The sequence below is a fragment of the Alligator sinensis genome, unplaced genomic scaffold (genome assembly GCF_000455745.1).
Source record: "Alligator sinensis unplaced genomic scaffold, ASM45574v1 scaffold954_1, whole genome shotgun sequence".
NCBI classification, from domain to species: domain Eukaryota; kingdom Metazoa; phylum Chordata; order Crocodylia; family Alligatoridae; genus Alligator; species Alligator sinensis.
This window is the reverse complement of record NW_005842228.1, coordinates 705209-722914: the sequence shown is the minus strand read 5'-3', so window position 1 is coordinate 722914 and position 17706 is coordinate 705209. Positions and strand designations below refer to the sequence as shown.

General features: G+C 42.4%; 1 protein-coding gene across 6 annotated transcripts in view; it reads left to right on the top strand.

Moving 5' to 3' along the window:
* ACSBG1 (acyl-CoA synthetase bubblegum family member 1) overlaps positions 1-17706 on the top strand; it is a 115249-nt gene that overhangs the window by 56656 nt on the left and 40887 nt on the right. For 4 of the 6 annotated variants that reach the window (XM_025208388.1, XM_025208389.1, XM_006027228.3 and 1 more), the window contains exons 3-6: positions 8530-8747; positions 10754-10842; positions 11873-11993; positions 16260-16340. The exons of 1 other annotated variant lie outside the window; for it this stretch is intronic. In XM_025208388.1, the coding sequence (XP_025064173.1) occupies positions 8616-8747; positions 10754-10842; positions 11873-11993; positions 16260-16340 (423 nt within the window). In that variant the 5' untranslated portion in view covers positions 8530-8615. The remainder of the gene's footprint in view (positions 1-8529; positions 8748-10753; positions 10843-11872; positions 11994-16259; positions 16341-17706) is intronic. One more of the 6 variants, XM_025208390.1, reaches the window with a different exon arrangement.

Sequence of the window (17706 nt, the reverse complement as noted above, 5' to 3'; positions counted from 1 at the left end):
GTAGGGAAAAGGAGCAGAATTGAGAGAGAAATTTTCATTAGAAAGTGATAGTTTCTGTTCCATATCTAAGGCTGAAGCTAGTTTTACATTACTCTTTTAAAGAGATCCTTTTCTAATAATCTCATAATAATTTCTTAATATGGCCTTTGCATATATTTTTGCAAATTATACTGAATGTTTTAAGGATGAATAGGCAAAGTGTGGCAGATGGGTGTGGAAGGGTGAAAATAAAACTCAAATAGAAGTGAATCAAGACAGCTAAAACTGCTGTTTGTGTAAATTCAAATGAGTTTTAGAGTTTTCTATACTTATGTTTGAGAGGCTTCCTTGATAAAAGTGAAAATAATGTATCTAATCCTAGATAAATTATTTAAGTAACTCTCTGTTAGTTTTGTCTATACAACCTATTTACATTTTTTTTTTAAATATTTGAAAGTGTGTAACTCCAGTGTGGTATAGAGAGATTCAGACTGGGTTCTGAATATCACACACATTCATTAATGCGCCATAGTTACTGCACATTAAGTTTAGTGCTTGCATAATGTTTCCCTCTATAATAAATATACAAGGGGCTTCCATATGCTGAACTCTTTTAGTATTTTAGAGTCTAATTGGAAATGGTTTCTGCTGTTAGTTAAATCTCTTTTTTTTCAGAGATTAGAAAACCTTCTCTACAGTATTCCCAGCTCCAGGGTTACAATGGGGAATTGGTAAGAATAAGATAGCAATACAGGCCAAAGGGAATGTGCAAGGACATGAGGAAAAGGAAGAATAGAGTCTGGTGTGTAGAAAACAGAGTATTCTTTCATGGGTCACAATTAGGCTTTGTCAGACTATTAAGCCTCATGCTTTATACTAGGTTTCCTGGTTTTGTTAATCAGACCATTTAGAGGCAGAATGATGGTAACTTGTTGGTTAAACCCCAGTTCTAAATGTAACAAGAGTTCAGTTATAATGGCAGCTCTGTCTCAGACACCCTGTGTGAACTTGGGCCAGTCCCATAGTTCCCAGTCCTGCTTCCATTCAAGTTGATAGTAAAGCTCATATTTACTTCAAGAATCCTATTTTCATTGCATGCCTCATTTTTCCTATCTGTAACATAGTTTGATACTGACCATATCTGAATGCTGAGTCTAATTTAAATATTAATTAACATGTATTGAAGTCCTTGGATGTTAGCTGTTATAGACAAACAAATACTAATAGTATTTCAGCAGTGCTCAGCATCATCGGAGCATTTCTTAAGTAGTTATAAATATGCACAGCGATGAAGCATTTGTGTGCATATGCTGGTATCTGTGTACATGTATTCATGCATGTGCTCTCTGTGGCAGAAGGCCACCTCTGTCTCTCCCCAAAAACTCTGCTTTGTGACAATTTGGTTAATATGGGCCCTGCAGAGGGCAGACATCCCATCTCTTTTAAGTAACCTGAGTTGGATACATTCCTGAGGGAGGGGGGAACCCCCCTTCCTCTGCCTATGTGACTGGCATCACATACCTGGGTGAGGGGCTTATAGTCCCTGTTGTTCTAAGCAATGCCAACCTGACTGGGGGAGGGGGGCTAGAGACCCTGCCTGTCTGCCCAGCAACCAGTGATGCATTTCAAATTGGTTGGCTGGCAGCCAACAGGTGCTGGCCTCCATTGGACCAGTCAAATGAGGTCATAAGATCTATATAAGTTAAGGACTGCCAAGGAGGGGGAGCAGTAGCCATGATGAAAACTCAGAGGGAGAAGAGCTGGACCATCTGAAACTTGCTCTCTCTCTTGAAACTCATGATCAAGGAACTGCCTGCCTCCAGAGGGAATCTCCACCTGCCTCTGGATGATACTTGTAAGCTACCTGAGTGAGATCTAACTAGATATATAGCTTGCAGTAAATCAGATGCATGATCAAAAGCTCCCCAGCCATGCCAGTTTGCTCTATGGGAGTTCTCTGATATTGCTCTACTCTGTACCCTATTCCAAACCTACTCCTTGTAACCAATAAAGTTCTCATTTGTACCTAGCATGGGAGACATTGGGAGTGGGTCTAGATTATGCCTTGGGGTCCCCTTGGTTTGGCTGACTAAGGGAGACCACTACTTGTGCTTCAGTCTGAAGGAAGCCTCCAAGTTATTGAAGTGGGTTAAGTACCCTCAAGGGCCACTAGGCCTGTGTTTCCCAGGGGGCACGGTGCCAGGATCAGGCCAGACCCTGGGTGTTGGCAGCACTACCCCCAGGCTAGTGGGTGTGCTCCAGGAATGGAGTCGGCCAGACATGAGGCGCCTCCAGGGAGGTACTCGGAGCCTGGAAGGTGGTCAGGCGCAGTGAGGTGGGTGGCTCAGCACAGGAGCACCCCATACTGGCCCGCCATACTCACCAAAGGCTTCTTATTGCATCTATTTCTGGAGTCAATGAAGAGAATAAACGTGCATGAAAATGTCTCACTTTTATTCCTTTTTAACTACATTTGTTATTTCTGAATTTATTTAAGCTCAAAGGTCCAATGTGCCATCAAAGGTCCAATTATCATTTCCATTATTCCATACAATTGGAAGTTTGAAGCAAAGGTTGCTTCAAAATCAATCCAAATTTAACCCTGGAAGAAGCAGTATTAAAGTTGGAGCAGTTTCGCTACATTTGTATTGTTCCCTGTTTGTCCACAAGTAATAATTAGAATCTAATATGTTGAAATGTTCCCCTTCTGAGACAGCTTCAAATGCACATATGTCCATAACCGTATAGACAGAGCTTTCTACACTATAGCACCCCCCAACTCAAATAAACCCAGGGGAAGATACTGATTCCTCTGCTTTGAACAAACGGCAGATTCTGAAGAAGGATAAACTTCTGATTCTACTCTGGGAGAATATGATCAAGTAGGGAAGTAGGACTGGAAGGGACTTCACAAGGTTATCTAGTCCAGCCACTGCTCAAGGCAGGATCATCCCTCACTAGACCATTCCAGCCAACTGTCTGTCTAACCTGCTCTTGAAAATGTGTTCTACAATGGTGTTCTACAATTTCTCTAGGTAGTCTGTTCCAATGCTTCACCACCCTCAGGCCACTGCTACATCTTAGCTATATTACATACTGAACTGGTTAATTGAGCAATAAATTTGGACTGGCCACATGTGTAAAATAAGACCAGCCACATGTGCAAAGTAATTATCACACCATAAAAATGACTATCCAACTATAAAAAAGCCAACCAACTACAAAGTTAGTGGTTGAAAATGTGTAACAGCTCTATAGCTGGTTTCTAGCTTTAATTTGAATATGTAGCAAGGTCCTCATAGTCAGAAACTTCCTCCTAATTTCTAATGTAAATTTCCTCTGCTGAAGCTTGAGGCTATTACTCCTAAACCTGTACCTTAGAGCTACAGAGAAAAACCAATCTCCAACCTCTCTGTAATCAGCTTTTGGGTATTTGAAATCTGTTATCAAATCCCACCTCAGTCTTCCTTTCTCCAGACTAAATATCCCAAATCTTTCAGACTTTCATCATAAGTCTTGTCTCCCAAGCCCCTAATAATTTTTGTTGCTCTTAACTGGATTCTGAACATTGTTGGTGAAGTTCAACAACTTATAAGAATGTTGGCAGGGCTTCAGCTGAATTTAATTTAATTCAGTTAAATTATTAGAAAAGTGATGAAAGAGGAATAGCTATTTAAAAATATGTATTCGATTCCTGATTGAAGCAAAACAAAAATTCACCAGTCAGTAAACCAGAGTTTCTAGCCAGTTTTTTAAAATATTAACGTATGTTACAGAATGTCATATTTACATACATAATCATTATAAGAAATGCCATTTACTAGGTCAGACCACAGGTTTATCTAACCTAGAATCCAGTCTTGCATGGTAGCAGAATGAATGCTGAAAGACAGAGGTGAATAGAGCATGTCCAGAATTTTCCCACTCTGTTCTTCTCTCATTGCAGATTATTATTATATTCATAGTGGAAATGAAAACATATAAGACTTGTTGTATATTATGTCAAGAAGGGTTTTTCCAAGTATGTCAGTAGCAAGAGGAGGATCAGGGAAAGTATGGGTCCCTGACTGAATGGGGGAGGCAACCTTGTGACAGAGGATGCAGAAGAGGCTGAAGTGATGAATGCCTTCTTCGCCTCAGTCTTCAGAGGCAAGGTTAACTTCCAGACGGCTGCATCAGGCAGCACAATTTGGAGAGGAGGTGAGCAGCCCTCAGTGGTGAAAGAACAGGTTAGGCCCTATGTAGAAAAGTTGGACATATACAAGCCCATGGGACTGGATGGGGTGCACCCAAGGGTGTTGAGGGAGTTGGCTGATATGATTGCAGAGCCATTGGCCATCATCTTTAAAAACTCATGGTGATCAGGAGAAGTCCTGGATGATTGGAAAAGGGCAGACATAGTGTCCATATTTAAGAAAGGGAAAAAGGATCCATGGAACTGTAGACCAGTCAGCCTCACCTCGTCCCTGGAAAAATCATGGAGCAGATCCTCAAAGAATCCATTTCTAAGCACTTGAAAGAAAAAAAAGTTATTAGAAACAGTCAGTGTGGATTCACCAAGGGCAAGTCATGCCTGACCAACCTGATTGCCTTCTGTGATGAGGTGACTGGCTCTGTGGATGCAGGGAGACCAGCAGATGTGATATATCTTGATTTTAGTAAGGCTTTTTATATGGTCTCCCACAACATTTTTGCAGGCAAGCTAAGGAAGTACAGGCTGGATGAATGGACTGTAAAGTAGATCACTGGCGGGAGCATTAGCCTTAGAAGTTAGCAATCAATGGCTCGATGTCTAGTTGGCAGCCAGTATCAAATGGAGTGCCCCACAGTTCGGTCCTGGGGCCAGTTTTGTTCAATGTCTTCATCAGCGACCTGGAAGATGGAATGGAGTGCACCCTCAGCAAGTTTGCAGATGACACCAAGCTGGGGGGAGTGGTAAATGCACAGGATGGTAGGGCTAGGATTCAGTGTCCTAGACAAATCAAAGGATTATTCAGAAAGAAATCTTATGAGGTTCAACAAGGACAAGTGCAGAGTCCTTCACTTAGGATGGAACAATCCCATGCACCAGTACAGACTGGGGGCTGACTGGCTTTGGAAGCAGCCCTGCAGAAAAGGACCTGGGGGTTACAGTGGACAATAATCTGAATATGAGCCAACAGTGTGCCCTTGTTGTTAAGAAGGCTAACGACATACTGGGTTGCATTGGTAGGTTTGTTGCCAGCAGGTCAAGGGAAGTGATTATTCCCCTCAATTCAGCACTGGTGAGGCCACATTTGTAGTACTATGTTCAGTTTTGGACACCCCCCCCCCCCCCACTACAGAAAGGATGTGGACAAATTGGAGAGGGTCCAGCGGAGGGCAACTAAAATGACAAGGGGGCTGGGGGACATGATTTTTGAGGAAAGACTGAAGACACTGGGCTTATTTAGTCTAGAGAAGATAAGACTGAGCGGGGATTTAATAGCAGCCTTCAACTACCTGAAGGGAGGTTCGGAAGAGGATGGAGCTAGACTTCTTCTCAGTGGTGGCAGATGATAGAACAAGGACCAATGGTCTCAAGTTGCAGCAAGGGAAATTTAGGTTAGATATTAGGAAGAATTTTCTCACTAGGAAGGTAGTAAAACACTGGAACAGGTGACCCAGAGAGCTGGTGGAATCTCCATCCTTGGAGGTTTTCAAAAGCTGGCTAGACAAAGCTTTGGCTGGGATGATGTAATTGGTGATGGTCCTGCTTTGAGCAGAGGGTTGGACTAGATGACCTCCTGTAGCAGGGCACTAAGGTGCCTGCTACTTGTAGAGCCAGAGTAACTACGCAGGTGCTGGTTGCTAAGGTAACCGGAGGGAACTAGTGACTCGCACCTGCCTGGTCAGCTGACTAGAAGGGCAGGGCCTGGCTCCTATATAAACCACAGGCCGGAGGCCAGGAGGCAGTTCCCTGCTGGCAGCCAAGGGGGAAGGAGCCCTGCTGAAATGAGCCAAAGAGAAGGGGCCAGACCCCAGCCCCAGAAAAGGGGCAGCATTGGAGAAGCCCCAGAGAGAGGGACTGCGTTGAGAAGCCCCAAAGAGAGGGGCAGCATTGGAGAAGCCCCAGAGGGAGGGGCTGCGTTGGGAAGCCCCAGAGGGAGGGGCAGCGACGAGAAGCCCCAGAGAGGGGGCAGCGTTGAGAAGTCCCAGGGAGGGCGCAGTGCCAGACAGGGCAATGGAAAGCCCGAGCACCAGTGAAGGCACAGAGTGAGGCAGGGCCGCAGAGGGCCCAGTGAGAATGAGTGGGCTAGATTACAACAAGGCCCAGACAACAACGGTGGTACCATCGGCGAGGCATGGGCTGCGGTGTAGGGGAGGAAATGGAGCCGCAGATAGCGCCCCCTGGCATCGGGGCAGAAAAAGGGCAGCCTCCCACTAATTAATATCAATCAATCAATTAACAACAAGGCATGGCAAGCGAGAAGGCGGGCGGTTGCCCCAGGAACAGGTGTGCGGGCCACGTTTAGATTGGCCCAGAGCGGGCACCTGTTACACCTCCCGAGATCCCTTCCACTACTAACTTTTTATGATTCTTTGATTCTTGTCACTGCCTGTCTCAATACATGGAGTCATATGTGAACTGTTCATGCACTATGGAACAATATAGTCACAGCTTTTAATCATTGCCTGCATCCCTCTCCTCCTAGACATCAACAACCATGGGGCATTTCCCTGAAAAGGGCAGGTTGGCTTGCTGGCAACCAGAGACAAATATGATGTGAAAATAATGAGAGCAAGTAGTAAGTGGGAGAATTTATCCTACTAGCTGCATCTGTACATGTGCTGAGGTGTTCCATGTACTGGCAATCTTCCAAATCCCAGCATTTGTCAATTAATCCATTCATTTTTCCCCTGATGTTCAATATTATTCTGTGAAGCAGTTTTGTGAAAAGGCTCTAAGTTTAATAGCAGCTCATGCAGACTAGTTTAAGACTTTGCTTTTTGCTGTGTTTTCTACAAACCAACCAGACTCCAAAAGCATTAAATCTCTCTCATGTGCAAAGAGCTTATTTTGTTAATTTTTCGTTTCTTAATCTTTACAAGATAAATCACTGTGTGTTAAGATTTATAACTATTCATGCCAAAAGCTAATCTTCTGTTCAGTTTTAATCCAGTGCTAGGAAGAGTGTAGCCTTGCTTACACACTCTCCATTTTCTTGGGTAGTACAGTTGTTTCTGACTTAAGAGCACTTGCTTTAAGAAGCAAGCAACTCTTCTTTAGATGGAATTAGCTGCTGGAAACAGTATGCCCAAGAAATGAATGAAAAAATTACTTATTACTATATTTATGTCATGATGCACATGCATCAGCATATGATATGAACAGAATAAATGAGAGAAAAACAATAGGCAAATAAGTTAAAATATAATAATAAATTAACCGACAAACTAAATTAACACAATAATCTTATATAAAGTACAAGAGGCAGCAGCAGCTCCAAGATGTAATTATGAATATAAGAGCATTATTCTAGATAAGTACATCTATTAACACAATGGTTTTTAACATAGCAAGTCTACACATGTTAAAATGCAGCAACAACTCTAGATTGATTATGAGTACAAGTGGGCAAGTTACGATTGCAGGTTAAAAAATCATCGGTACCCTAAAGGTAGTTTTTTTACAATGAGATTTCTGTTTCTGTAGGTCAGTAGTTCTCAACCTTGTTAAGCTTAAGACACTCCCGGTTAGATTTAAGGCTGCCTTTGTTAAATTTCTCTCTCAGAAAATGCTGTGTCTTAGTTTTCACTTTTTTTTATAACAGAAAAATAATAGAGCAATTCTTCTGTTGCAGAAAACTCATCTGCTTAGCAGCAGGAGCAGTTCTGGGGCTCCCCCTGTACCTGGGTCAGCCAGTGGCAGAAGGGGAGCGCAGCCACACCACTTCACCCTCTGGGTCTGCCTAAACTGGGAGAATGATGGCATCATGTATTGGACAGGGAGGAATGGGCAGGGGCCAAGGGAAGAGTTGGTGTGGGACAGGAGCAAGCAGTGGAGAGGGGAGATAAGAACAGAAGAAAAACAGGAGGAGCTATGAAGGAGACAAGGAGAGTATCTGTAAGCAGTAGAACATACTGTCTTCCACATCCTGGATGAACTCATTAGTCTTTAGTCTGAACACTTCTTTGATTTTCCACCAAATGCCTGTGAAAACCATTTGCAGTTTGTGTCTCAGTCCTCCCACTTGTTTCAGGTACACATACAATTATCTACTTCTACTCTTACCTCAATTAGTAGAGGGCTCTGCAGTGTACCTAATGATCCTGCATCCTGTGAATGACTCATGAGGAGCAACAATATGGCTTTACCTAGTGACATTTTTGTTTCTTCAGTTCTTAAGTTTTTTAACAAAAATAAGCACATAAGACTATCTAAGGTTTCAAAGTCAAGCACTCAAAACTTCCTGTGTGATCTTATTTCATTTGCCTTCTTCATGTGCATTAAGATACAGTCTTTGTATGACCAGATGCTATTTTTTACTCTGATGTAGTATTGTATCTTAATAATGCTTTACCTTTCAGAATCATTATGGACTACATATGCCAATGGTGTGGTCAAACTAAGAATAGATTCATCTTGTTCACAAACTCCACTAACAGTTCATCAAATGTTCAAAGAGTCCATGGAAAAATATGGGCCTCTCAATGCTTTGGTCAGCAGAAAGAATGGAAAATGGGAAAAGATCACATTTTCAGAGTATTACAGTCTTTCTCGGAAAGCAGCTAAAAGCTTCCTGAAGGTAAGAGTAAACATATTAAAACAACAAATGCCTCAGGAGGAACAATCACTTATAATAGGTTAAAGACAAGGCAGGATGGCCTTAGAGACTAACTCATTCAGAAAGGCATAAGCTTTCATAGGCAATAGCCTACTTCATCAAATGCTAGCCTATTAATGGACTAATGAAGTTGACTGTCACGTACAAAAGCTTACACCTTTCTGAATGAATTGATCTCTAAGGTGCCACCCTGCCCTGCTTTCTGCCTGACTTCTGCCTGACTTACCTACTTTGTGATAAATTGAATATTTATCACAGCAATTCCCATATATTATCCTGTCCAGACACAGCCTTCTTAGATTAGCAACTATACCATTCAACCACCAGAGAGAACTTTTCAGACTATTACAGAAAGGCTTTTATCCTGAAATGTCTCATTTTATTTACTTCCTTGTAAAAGAGGTACATCTGATGGCCCTAATTACCTTAATGTCCCAATATTTCTAAATTGCATAGCAACTTCAATTTCTATGATTGACCAAACCAGTAAGAAGCAGCTCAGAAATATTTAATAGATTATACTTTTTAGTTGTACACATGATAGCTATTTTTATTATTATTTTTAATGGTAGCTGATGGTACTGATAACTCTGGTTACAAAGATGTTAGGAGAAAAAAGTTACAAAGGCAGTAGGCAAGAAACCAGCTGGGAAGTTAGTTACAGCTGGTGAAACAAGGATGTTATTCACAGAGAAGGGATGCTAGAGTCCATGTAAAGTTCTTTCTGGAATCTATACCACAGATTGGTGGCATGGGCTTTAGATTTTTTTCAGGTGCTGAAATGTAATGTAGGTTAGTTTTTAAAATAGGATAAAATTTAGTACACACTTTTCAGAAAAGTCCAAAGAAGAATAAATCCAGCAATGTTTGGCACAGGTAGCATCAGGTTGGCTGTGTATAATACCAGGGAAAGTTGCTTTAGTACCTCCCTTCCATTCTGTTCTTTCAGGGCCAAAGGGGAGGGTGGAGAGTGGACATGGAACTTTTTCTCTTTGAAGGCCCTTACATAGAGACAGGGCACAACCTCACACATTTTGCTCTTGAGCATAAAGAGAACTCAATTTTACCATCCTTGAGAATACAAATAAAAACATCAGTGAGGGCTTTAATTCCAATGCCAGGTCTTCCCAAATCTATGCCAGCCCAATGGGTAGGGTGAGTGAGCAGAGGGAACATATTGCATCATTCCAAAGAAACTGTTCAGGGAACACACTTCACTCTGTTCCTCAGAGATCCTGAAGTACAATTCTTTCAAGAACAGTATCAGGCCTATGTAACTCTGTCACCATCCTCCCTCAGGGCAACATACAAAATCCAGGTAAATCTGATCCCAAGGAAAAAGAAATATATAAGGATTTGGGAAACATTATAAGTAAGAGATGATCTAATATTAATTGTACTTCTAGTTCATGTTACAAAATCCTATTTTTCAATATTTTTTTCCTAGAATCATATAAAATTAGGATTGGAAGGAACCTCAGGAGTTCATCTAGTCCAACCCCCTGCTCAAAGCAGGACCATTCCCAACTAGATCATCCCAGCCAAAGCTTTTCAAGCTGGGCATTAAAAACCTCCAAGGATAGAGATTCCACCACCTCTTTAGGTAACCATTCCTGTGCTTCACAGTCCTCCTAGTGAGAGAGTTTTTCCTAATATCCAACCTAAATGTTGGATTTGAACAAATGTTTTTGTTCAGATCTTCCAAGGAACAAGGTTGAGCAAATGGGTAAGGAGTTCAGGGGTATGGGAACTGCAGACATTGTTTTCACTGGTATTGTGTACATGTTCTATTATATTTTACAAAGGTGCCTAGAACTATGGGCAGGCACTTTTAAAATTTGTAGATAATGAATAGATCAAATTTTTCCTCTGCATATATTTGGATGCGTGGGGGGTGCATGTGCACTGAATCTTTCTCTCCCATATGCTTGCATTAACTATCCCAGTGTTTACTGTTTCATTTTAAGCTTGGTCTTGAACGATTCCACAGTGTAGCAATTCTTGGATTTAACTCTCCAGAATGGTTCATTTCAGCAGTTGGAACTGTTTTTGCTGGGTAAGTTTTGGACTTGTTCTGGGTTTAGGAATGAATGTGTCCCAAGGCAATGTTTGATTCTATGGTGTGACTACAAGGATAGAAACATTGTGGATTACAGTGCCCAAAGGTCTGAGTTAGTGGCCCCAAAAGTTGTCTTACAGTATTGCCTCATTTTGAAATGTAACCATGATGTAAATTATTCTAGATCCTATTGTGTAGACAGTCACATCATGGAGCTCTATTTCTTTCTCTCTATACTATGTAAAGTAACGCAAAACCTGACCAATTGAACTTATTTAATATAGGTTCAATTATGGTAGTCACACAGAACATTTAGTATAGTACAGTCTCTCATCACTAGTCCTAGAGAGATGGGGACCAAAGCCTACCGCTTTTGTCAGCGCAGTGGAACCCGCTCATATGCTGGTTTTGGCTTGATGCCACAGCAGAATATGACATGGCTGAAATGACAAAGGAAGCACAGACAAACCTACGTTTATCTTCTCTGGTGTCTGTCTGTATAATCCCAATAACTGATGTTTTTCAACTTAGTTTCTCTTGGATTGTGCCTACATCAGTAAAATTCAGACAGGCATTTCACCTTCAGTGGAGCCCTATCAATATCAGAAAGTAGCAGAGGCTGTAGTATAAAGAGGATGTAACCCTTTTTACTGCATGGTCTAACCATACTCTCAATTATGTGGTAGGTAAAATATTGAGCTTTCCACCATTGCCTCTGCTGTTGTTGCATCAGTGTTTTTAATTTAGGCAAATCGGACACCTCAGACAGCCACACTGCCAGTGATGGTGCTGTTTTTTTTTGCTAAGTGCTGCATTCTACTTGGCTGTTGATATTCATGTGTAAAATACCAAAGTAAATAAATAAATAACATCTAACAGCCATGACTGCGCTACACCACTGTGCTCACAAGTGGTTTTCATACAGTCTCCAATTTCTCCTCCCTTTTGAACATGTATAGTATCAAGGGTAAAGTGCATCACATGCTTAATATTTCCTCGCTTATCCCCCAAGTTTGCTTTGTTACAGAGGAATTATCACAGGAATTTATACGACTAACTCACCAGAGGCTTGTCACCACATTGCTCATGACAGCAAAGCCAATATCATTGTGGTAGACAGTCAAAAACAACTGGACAAAATAATGCAGGTATGAAGAGGTTGCTATTGTAACTTGTGTTGTAGTTCCACATAAAAACATAAGAATTGCCATTTACTGGAACAGACCATAATCTGTCTTGCCCAGTATCCTGTGTCGTACAGTGTCAGAGTGGAGGCAGAAAGGGAGAATGAACAGGGTATGACCAGAGTTTTTCCCTCATTCCTCTCCCACTTGCAGCCTCCAGCATTTATGGTCTAGGAAGCTCTGAATTAGAGGATGTACCCCTAACTCTCATATTCAGTAGCTACTGATAAACCTTTCCTCCAAGAATTTGTCTAGTCCCTTTTTGAACCTGGCTAAACTGTCAGCTGTCCCAACATCTTGTGGCAGTGAGTTCACATGCTTTGTGAAAAAACTTTCTTTTCAGTTTTAAACTTACTACCTACCAGTTTCATTTTACAACCCATAGTTCTTGTATTGTGAGAGATTAGTAAATAATACATCTCTATTTACTTTCTCCTTGCCATTTAGTATTTTGTAACACCTTACATCCTTCCTCAAGCATCTCTTTTCTAAACTGAATATGAGCCTAGACTCTTTAGTCACTCCTTATATGGAAACCCTTCCATATGGCAGGGCTAGTTATTGCTGTTGCCTTTCTCTGAACTTGCTCTAGTTCTTCTGTATGAGTGGAGGGGGGGACGGGACAAAATACAACCTGTGGGCCAGGTCCATCCGAACAAGCAATTGGATCTGGCCTGCAGGGAGGCACCCACCAATTAACTGGATCTCGCCTGTTACTGCTCCCGCAGTACTCTGCATGTGGCCAAGTCCCACCCATTCCTACCCAGGGCACCTGTGCTGTACTCCAGCCCATGCCTCCCAGCCCCAGCCAGCATGCATAGCTTCCTGGTGGGACTGCTCCTGGTATGACTGCAGCCACTTGGGTCTTGCTCAGCTCTCCCTACCTCCAGTCATTTCTCCTCCTTATGTCCCTACTGTGCTGCTCTGGGCAGGGGAGGGAGCTTCAGCCAGACTACTCCTAACCCAGTGCACAGGGTTCCAGCTCCTGGCCGCTTTCTACCCACTAGGCCACCCGGTGAGATGAGCAAGCAGCCACCTGTGGGTGGAGTGGGTGGAAGGTAGCCAGGAACTAGAGCTGCAGCCTTGTGAGCTGAGGCAGGAGCTGCCTGGATGCAGCTTCCCCCAACCCAGAGTGGTGCAGCAGGGTCACAAGGAAGAGGAAGAGGAGGAGCTGCTGGAGGCAGGGGGAGCCACGCAGCACCCGAGCACCTGCAGCTGCACCAGGAGAAGCCCTGCCAGGAAGCTGTGCATGCTGGCCAGAACCAGGGTCAGGACTGACAGGCATGGGTGGGACCATGGCATGGGCTGGGTTTGGCTCCATGTAGAGAGCCACGGAGGCAGCTTCAGGATGGATGGGGTGAGTGCGGACTGTACCTGCACTGCCCAGGCGAGCTCTGCTGCACACTCCTCCTGCCCCCAGACAGTCCCCCAAATCCACCCCCCCCATCTCCCCACACACGCACCCTCTCCTCACTCCTCCCCCCACACACACACAATATACAAGAGTAAAAATGTATTTTGAGCTATTATGCAATCACCTCTATGTACTCTACTCAAAATGCATAAATCAGGACAAAAAAAATGTTTTGAAATAAAATTAAAATATGTTATCTGTTTGATTTTTAGTATGTTTTGTTCTTTATCTGTAATTTATTAGAATGTTATCTTCTGAAAGATTTTAAATGTGTGTGGCTCTCAGCAGTTCACTAAAACTTGTTAAGTGGCCCTCCAGCAAAAATAATTGCCCATCTCTGTTCTGTATCCTTTGAGCATTTATCAGAAGCACTGACAGCTTCTCTATGCTTTGGAGGACAAAAATATTAAATGTATTGTTGTATTGTGGCAATTTAGAATTTCTCATTAGAGCAGGGAAAGAACAAAGATTTTGTCCTGAATAACAAACATTTATGGGCATTTGTACATGACATGGGGGTTTAATTCTCCCTAAATTGAAGTGGTGGTTTTTTAAAAACACTGCTTCAATTTAGGGCAAAGTAAACCTTTGTGTCAAGTACACCTGTGTCTGCCTGATCCTTACCTGCCTCTCCAGCAGCGGGGAGAGGAGAGCGAGCTGCTGGCAGTCAGAGCAGTCCCTGAGCTGCGGGGTGGGGGGACTAATGCGTCCCTTTGCAGCAGTGGTGGCCCCCCCCAACCCCCGGCGGCACCTGCCCAAGGCATCCAGCTTGGGCAGTGCTGGGGGGTACTGCAGCCACAGAGGGAAGCACCGGGCCCTCGTGCAGCTCAGGCAGGTAGGCAGGCTCGCTGCTTTTTTTTTTTTCCTTCTGTGGAGCCTGTCTTCCTGGGCTGCTGGCAGGGTGCCTGCATGGGCTGCCCGCACAGCCCCTGAGCCGCACGGAGCCCAGTGCTTCCCTCTGCAGCTGTAAGATAGAAAACTAAAACTTCTTGGAGGTGTTTTACTTTGCAGCACCCCAAAGTCATTTGCTGTGTCCCAAAGTCCTTTAAGGCACATTACACCACCAAATATGCTACAGCAGCTGGAATTAATGCGCAATATGCTGCCGAATGTGCAAATAGCAGTGTCATTAAAGTGGTGCAAAAGGCATTTAACCCACTTTAAACCTGCTTTAAAGTGTCATCTAAAACACCCTACAACATTAGCTACTCAAGAACCTGAATCATTGTTGCAAGTAGGGTGCCTGTGACAGTGGGTTGTGTAGTTCGGATTTTATCTGGTAGAGAACATAACCATTCATTACCGAGTTATATGATAAATAATTATCTTCTGATGACTATAGCATCATGCCCTAATTCTGTTTCTGATGTCTTTTCTCTGAAAATGGTTAAGAGGGTACAAATTAATTTCAATTCCAATTTCACTAAATTGCTAATAAAGATGACTAGTGACGGACATGATGAGCCTTCATCATGAGCTGACCCACTTCATGTGACTTGGGTTTGGGTTTCAGGGAGTACAGTGAAACCCTCTTATAATGAAATTAATACTTCACAATGCAACTTTGCTATCATTAGAGATTCTCTGAAATCACACCCTGCTTATCGTAGGAAAATAAAGCGGGGTTTTCATTCAATCTGAAATGAATATATAATAATTGCAGCTCATCACAGAAAAGGTTATCAAAGCTTTTTTAAAATATATACATTAGGTATGTCTTTCCTGCACTCATGAAATATAATTTATCTTTATCGGTTGTGATATCTCATACTGTAATATTTTCTTTTGACTAGAATGTGTTTACCACAATTCATGTAGCAGAGTAGATTATATGGTTCTGGTTAATAGCTACAGTGTAGATAACACCCAAGCAAGCAAGAACTGAGTGATTTAGAGCCTTTTAGTTTTAGCTGTTAGCTTTTTCAAGAGGAAACTGTGACTCAAATTGTTTTTAAAACTGTAGGCTTATTATCTTAGTAATATACGTATGATGGTTAGCATGGATGTACTAAGCGATTGCTGTTTATACTGGTCTCACGAGTTCGGTCAACCATAGTTCAAGTCAAAAGCATAGAGGGAACTATGGTGGGTAGGCCACTGAGAAGCAATTCAATGTTCTAACAAGTAAAAGCAAAATATGAAGAAGGGAAGTGAAAGAAGCAGTTATTAGCATCTAGCTGTGAAACTGTAACCTTACATTACTACAGACCAAATGCTAGACAAACATTCAAGTAATGCATGTAATGCTTGTCTGCTTCTCAGAAATTGTCAAATGGCCTTTTTAAAAAGTAAATATATTGTGTACACTTATGTATTGCATAATATATCTTAAATATAATAAAGTAGGAATTTAGGCAGAATATTTTCTGTAACAGCTTGATGAAAGTTTGGTTGAGGCCTGGTCCTTTTAGAGGTCATTGCCATCTGTGTGACAAACACCGTTGTGTGACAAACACTTGCAATCAGCTCGCATCCTGTCCACAAAGCACTGCTCTCGCTGGATGTAATGTAAAGGAAAAAGGTGTTTAAAGTGATCAGGAACTTATTTTGCACCTTTGTCCAATGCAGTCTGGTTTGTCCAATGCAGTCTGGTTGTGGTAATGTCCAGATCTGAAGCCTATTTCTTTTCCCAGGTTTTTTCCTGAGAGGTTAGATTGACTTCAGTATGGATGGGTGTAAAGATGAGGATCTTGCAGGAAGCTCAAAGGTTTCTTTGTAGACCTCTGTCTAACTCAGTATTTTGGAAGATTTTGTTTGATCTTTTTCTTTAAATAATAAATGCATAATAAATTATATATATTTTTTTAATCCAACAGATCTGGAATCGTTTGCCACACTTGAAAGCTGTTGTGCAATACAAAGAATCTTTGCCAGAAAAACATCCCAATTTATATACAGTATGTGAATCCTAGAACAGTTATAATTCATAACGCTTAATTTGTTATATACATTAATTTTATTTATTTATGAATTTCATCTATGTTTTTTCTGTTTGCTGGCAGATAAAAATGTTCTCAGGTGTGTGCACTCTTCAAAATACTTCAGTATAATTTTTAATTGATTTCATTTACCCTGTGACTTGCTAATTGATGCTTGATATTTGAAATTAGAGCTGCATTGTTTAGCATGTGTATTGTTTCTCTTACTTGACTGAATTAACTTACCAGGCTTCCGGTGAGAATACATACTTATCGGACAGGGTTTTTGGTTATATCTGTGTTGGTCTAAGGACATTGGAAGGCAAGGTTCTTTGGGTAGATGTGATATCTTTTATTAGACCAACTGAATAGTTGGAAAAAAATTATTTGCAACCTTTCGAGCACAAACACCCTTCTTTAGGCATTGGAAGACTCTGCTGTTGTCCTGTTGTTGTTCTGTTGTTCTGAGTTCTCCAAGGTTGTTCTGAGTTCACCCCTCCATCAGGCTATCTGTTGAATACTCCAACACCAACATTTATTTTTGGACACCATAATCAATATCCAAAATGGTAAAATACAAACCACCATATACAAGTGTGGAGAACTAGAGACTGCTTACCCAGGGTGGTCCCCTGCCCAAGAGCATGTGCCCAACTGGAGCAGCATAACCACACTACAGCGGGAGCTCCTGATCTACCCCAGCTCGAGGTGAGACAAATTGGAGCAATTAGGCGGCCGGGTCTATTTCCGGGACAGAGCGGGGAACTGGAGGGGAGAGGAGGAGTGAACGGCAAAGACAACACAGGCAGGTAGGGCTGTAGCTACCCACTGCCTGAGACTGAAGTCCCCGAGAATGGGGCAAGAGACCGATATGGTCTTTTGAGCTCGGAGGAGCTCTTACAAAAAAAACACCCTGTCGTGAATCAGAGCAGCCGCCGGCAGCCGCCTGACTCACACACCGGAGTGTTTAGATTTAGAGCTCGGCAGGCGGGTAATTGATGGATGGAGTGGAATTAACCAGGCACAGACACGTGTAGGTTACAGGAGTTTGTTTACTTACGTTGCCTAGATAGTGATGGACGACGCAGGCGAGCCTTTATTCCGTTACAGCTTCAGTTACAGAGTTGAGTATACGCATATAACTTCGGTTACAGAGTCGAGTACAAGCACGCAGTCAGGTTACAACGGGATAATGACGGACGTGGCGCCGGAACGAACAGTCGAGCTTGCAAGACTTTCTACGTGAATATTTTACGCTGACGGGGTGATTGATTGGGAATTGATCAATTTTCCAATTCTCTGGTGACAAGCACAGGTGTTTCCTGTGAGATCCCCAGAGCTCTCC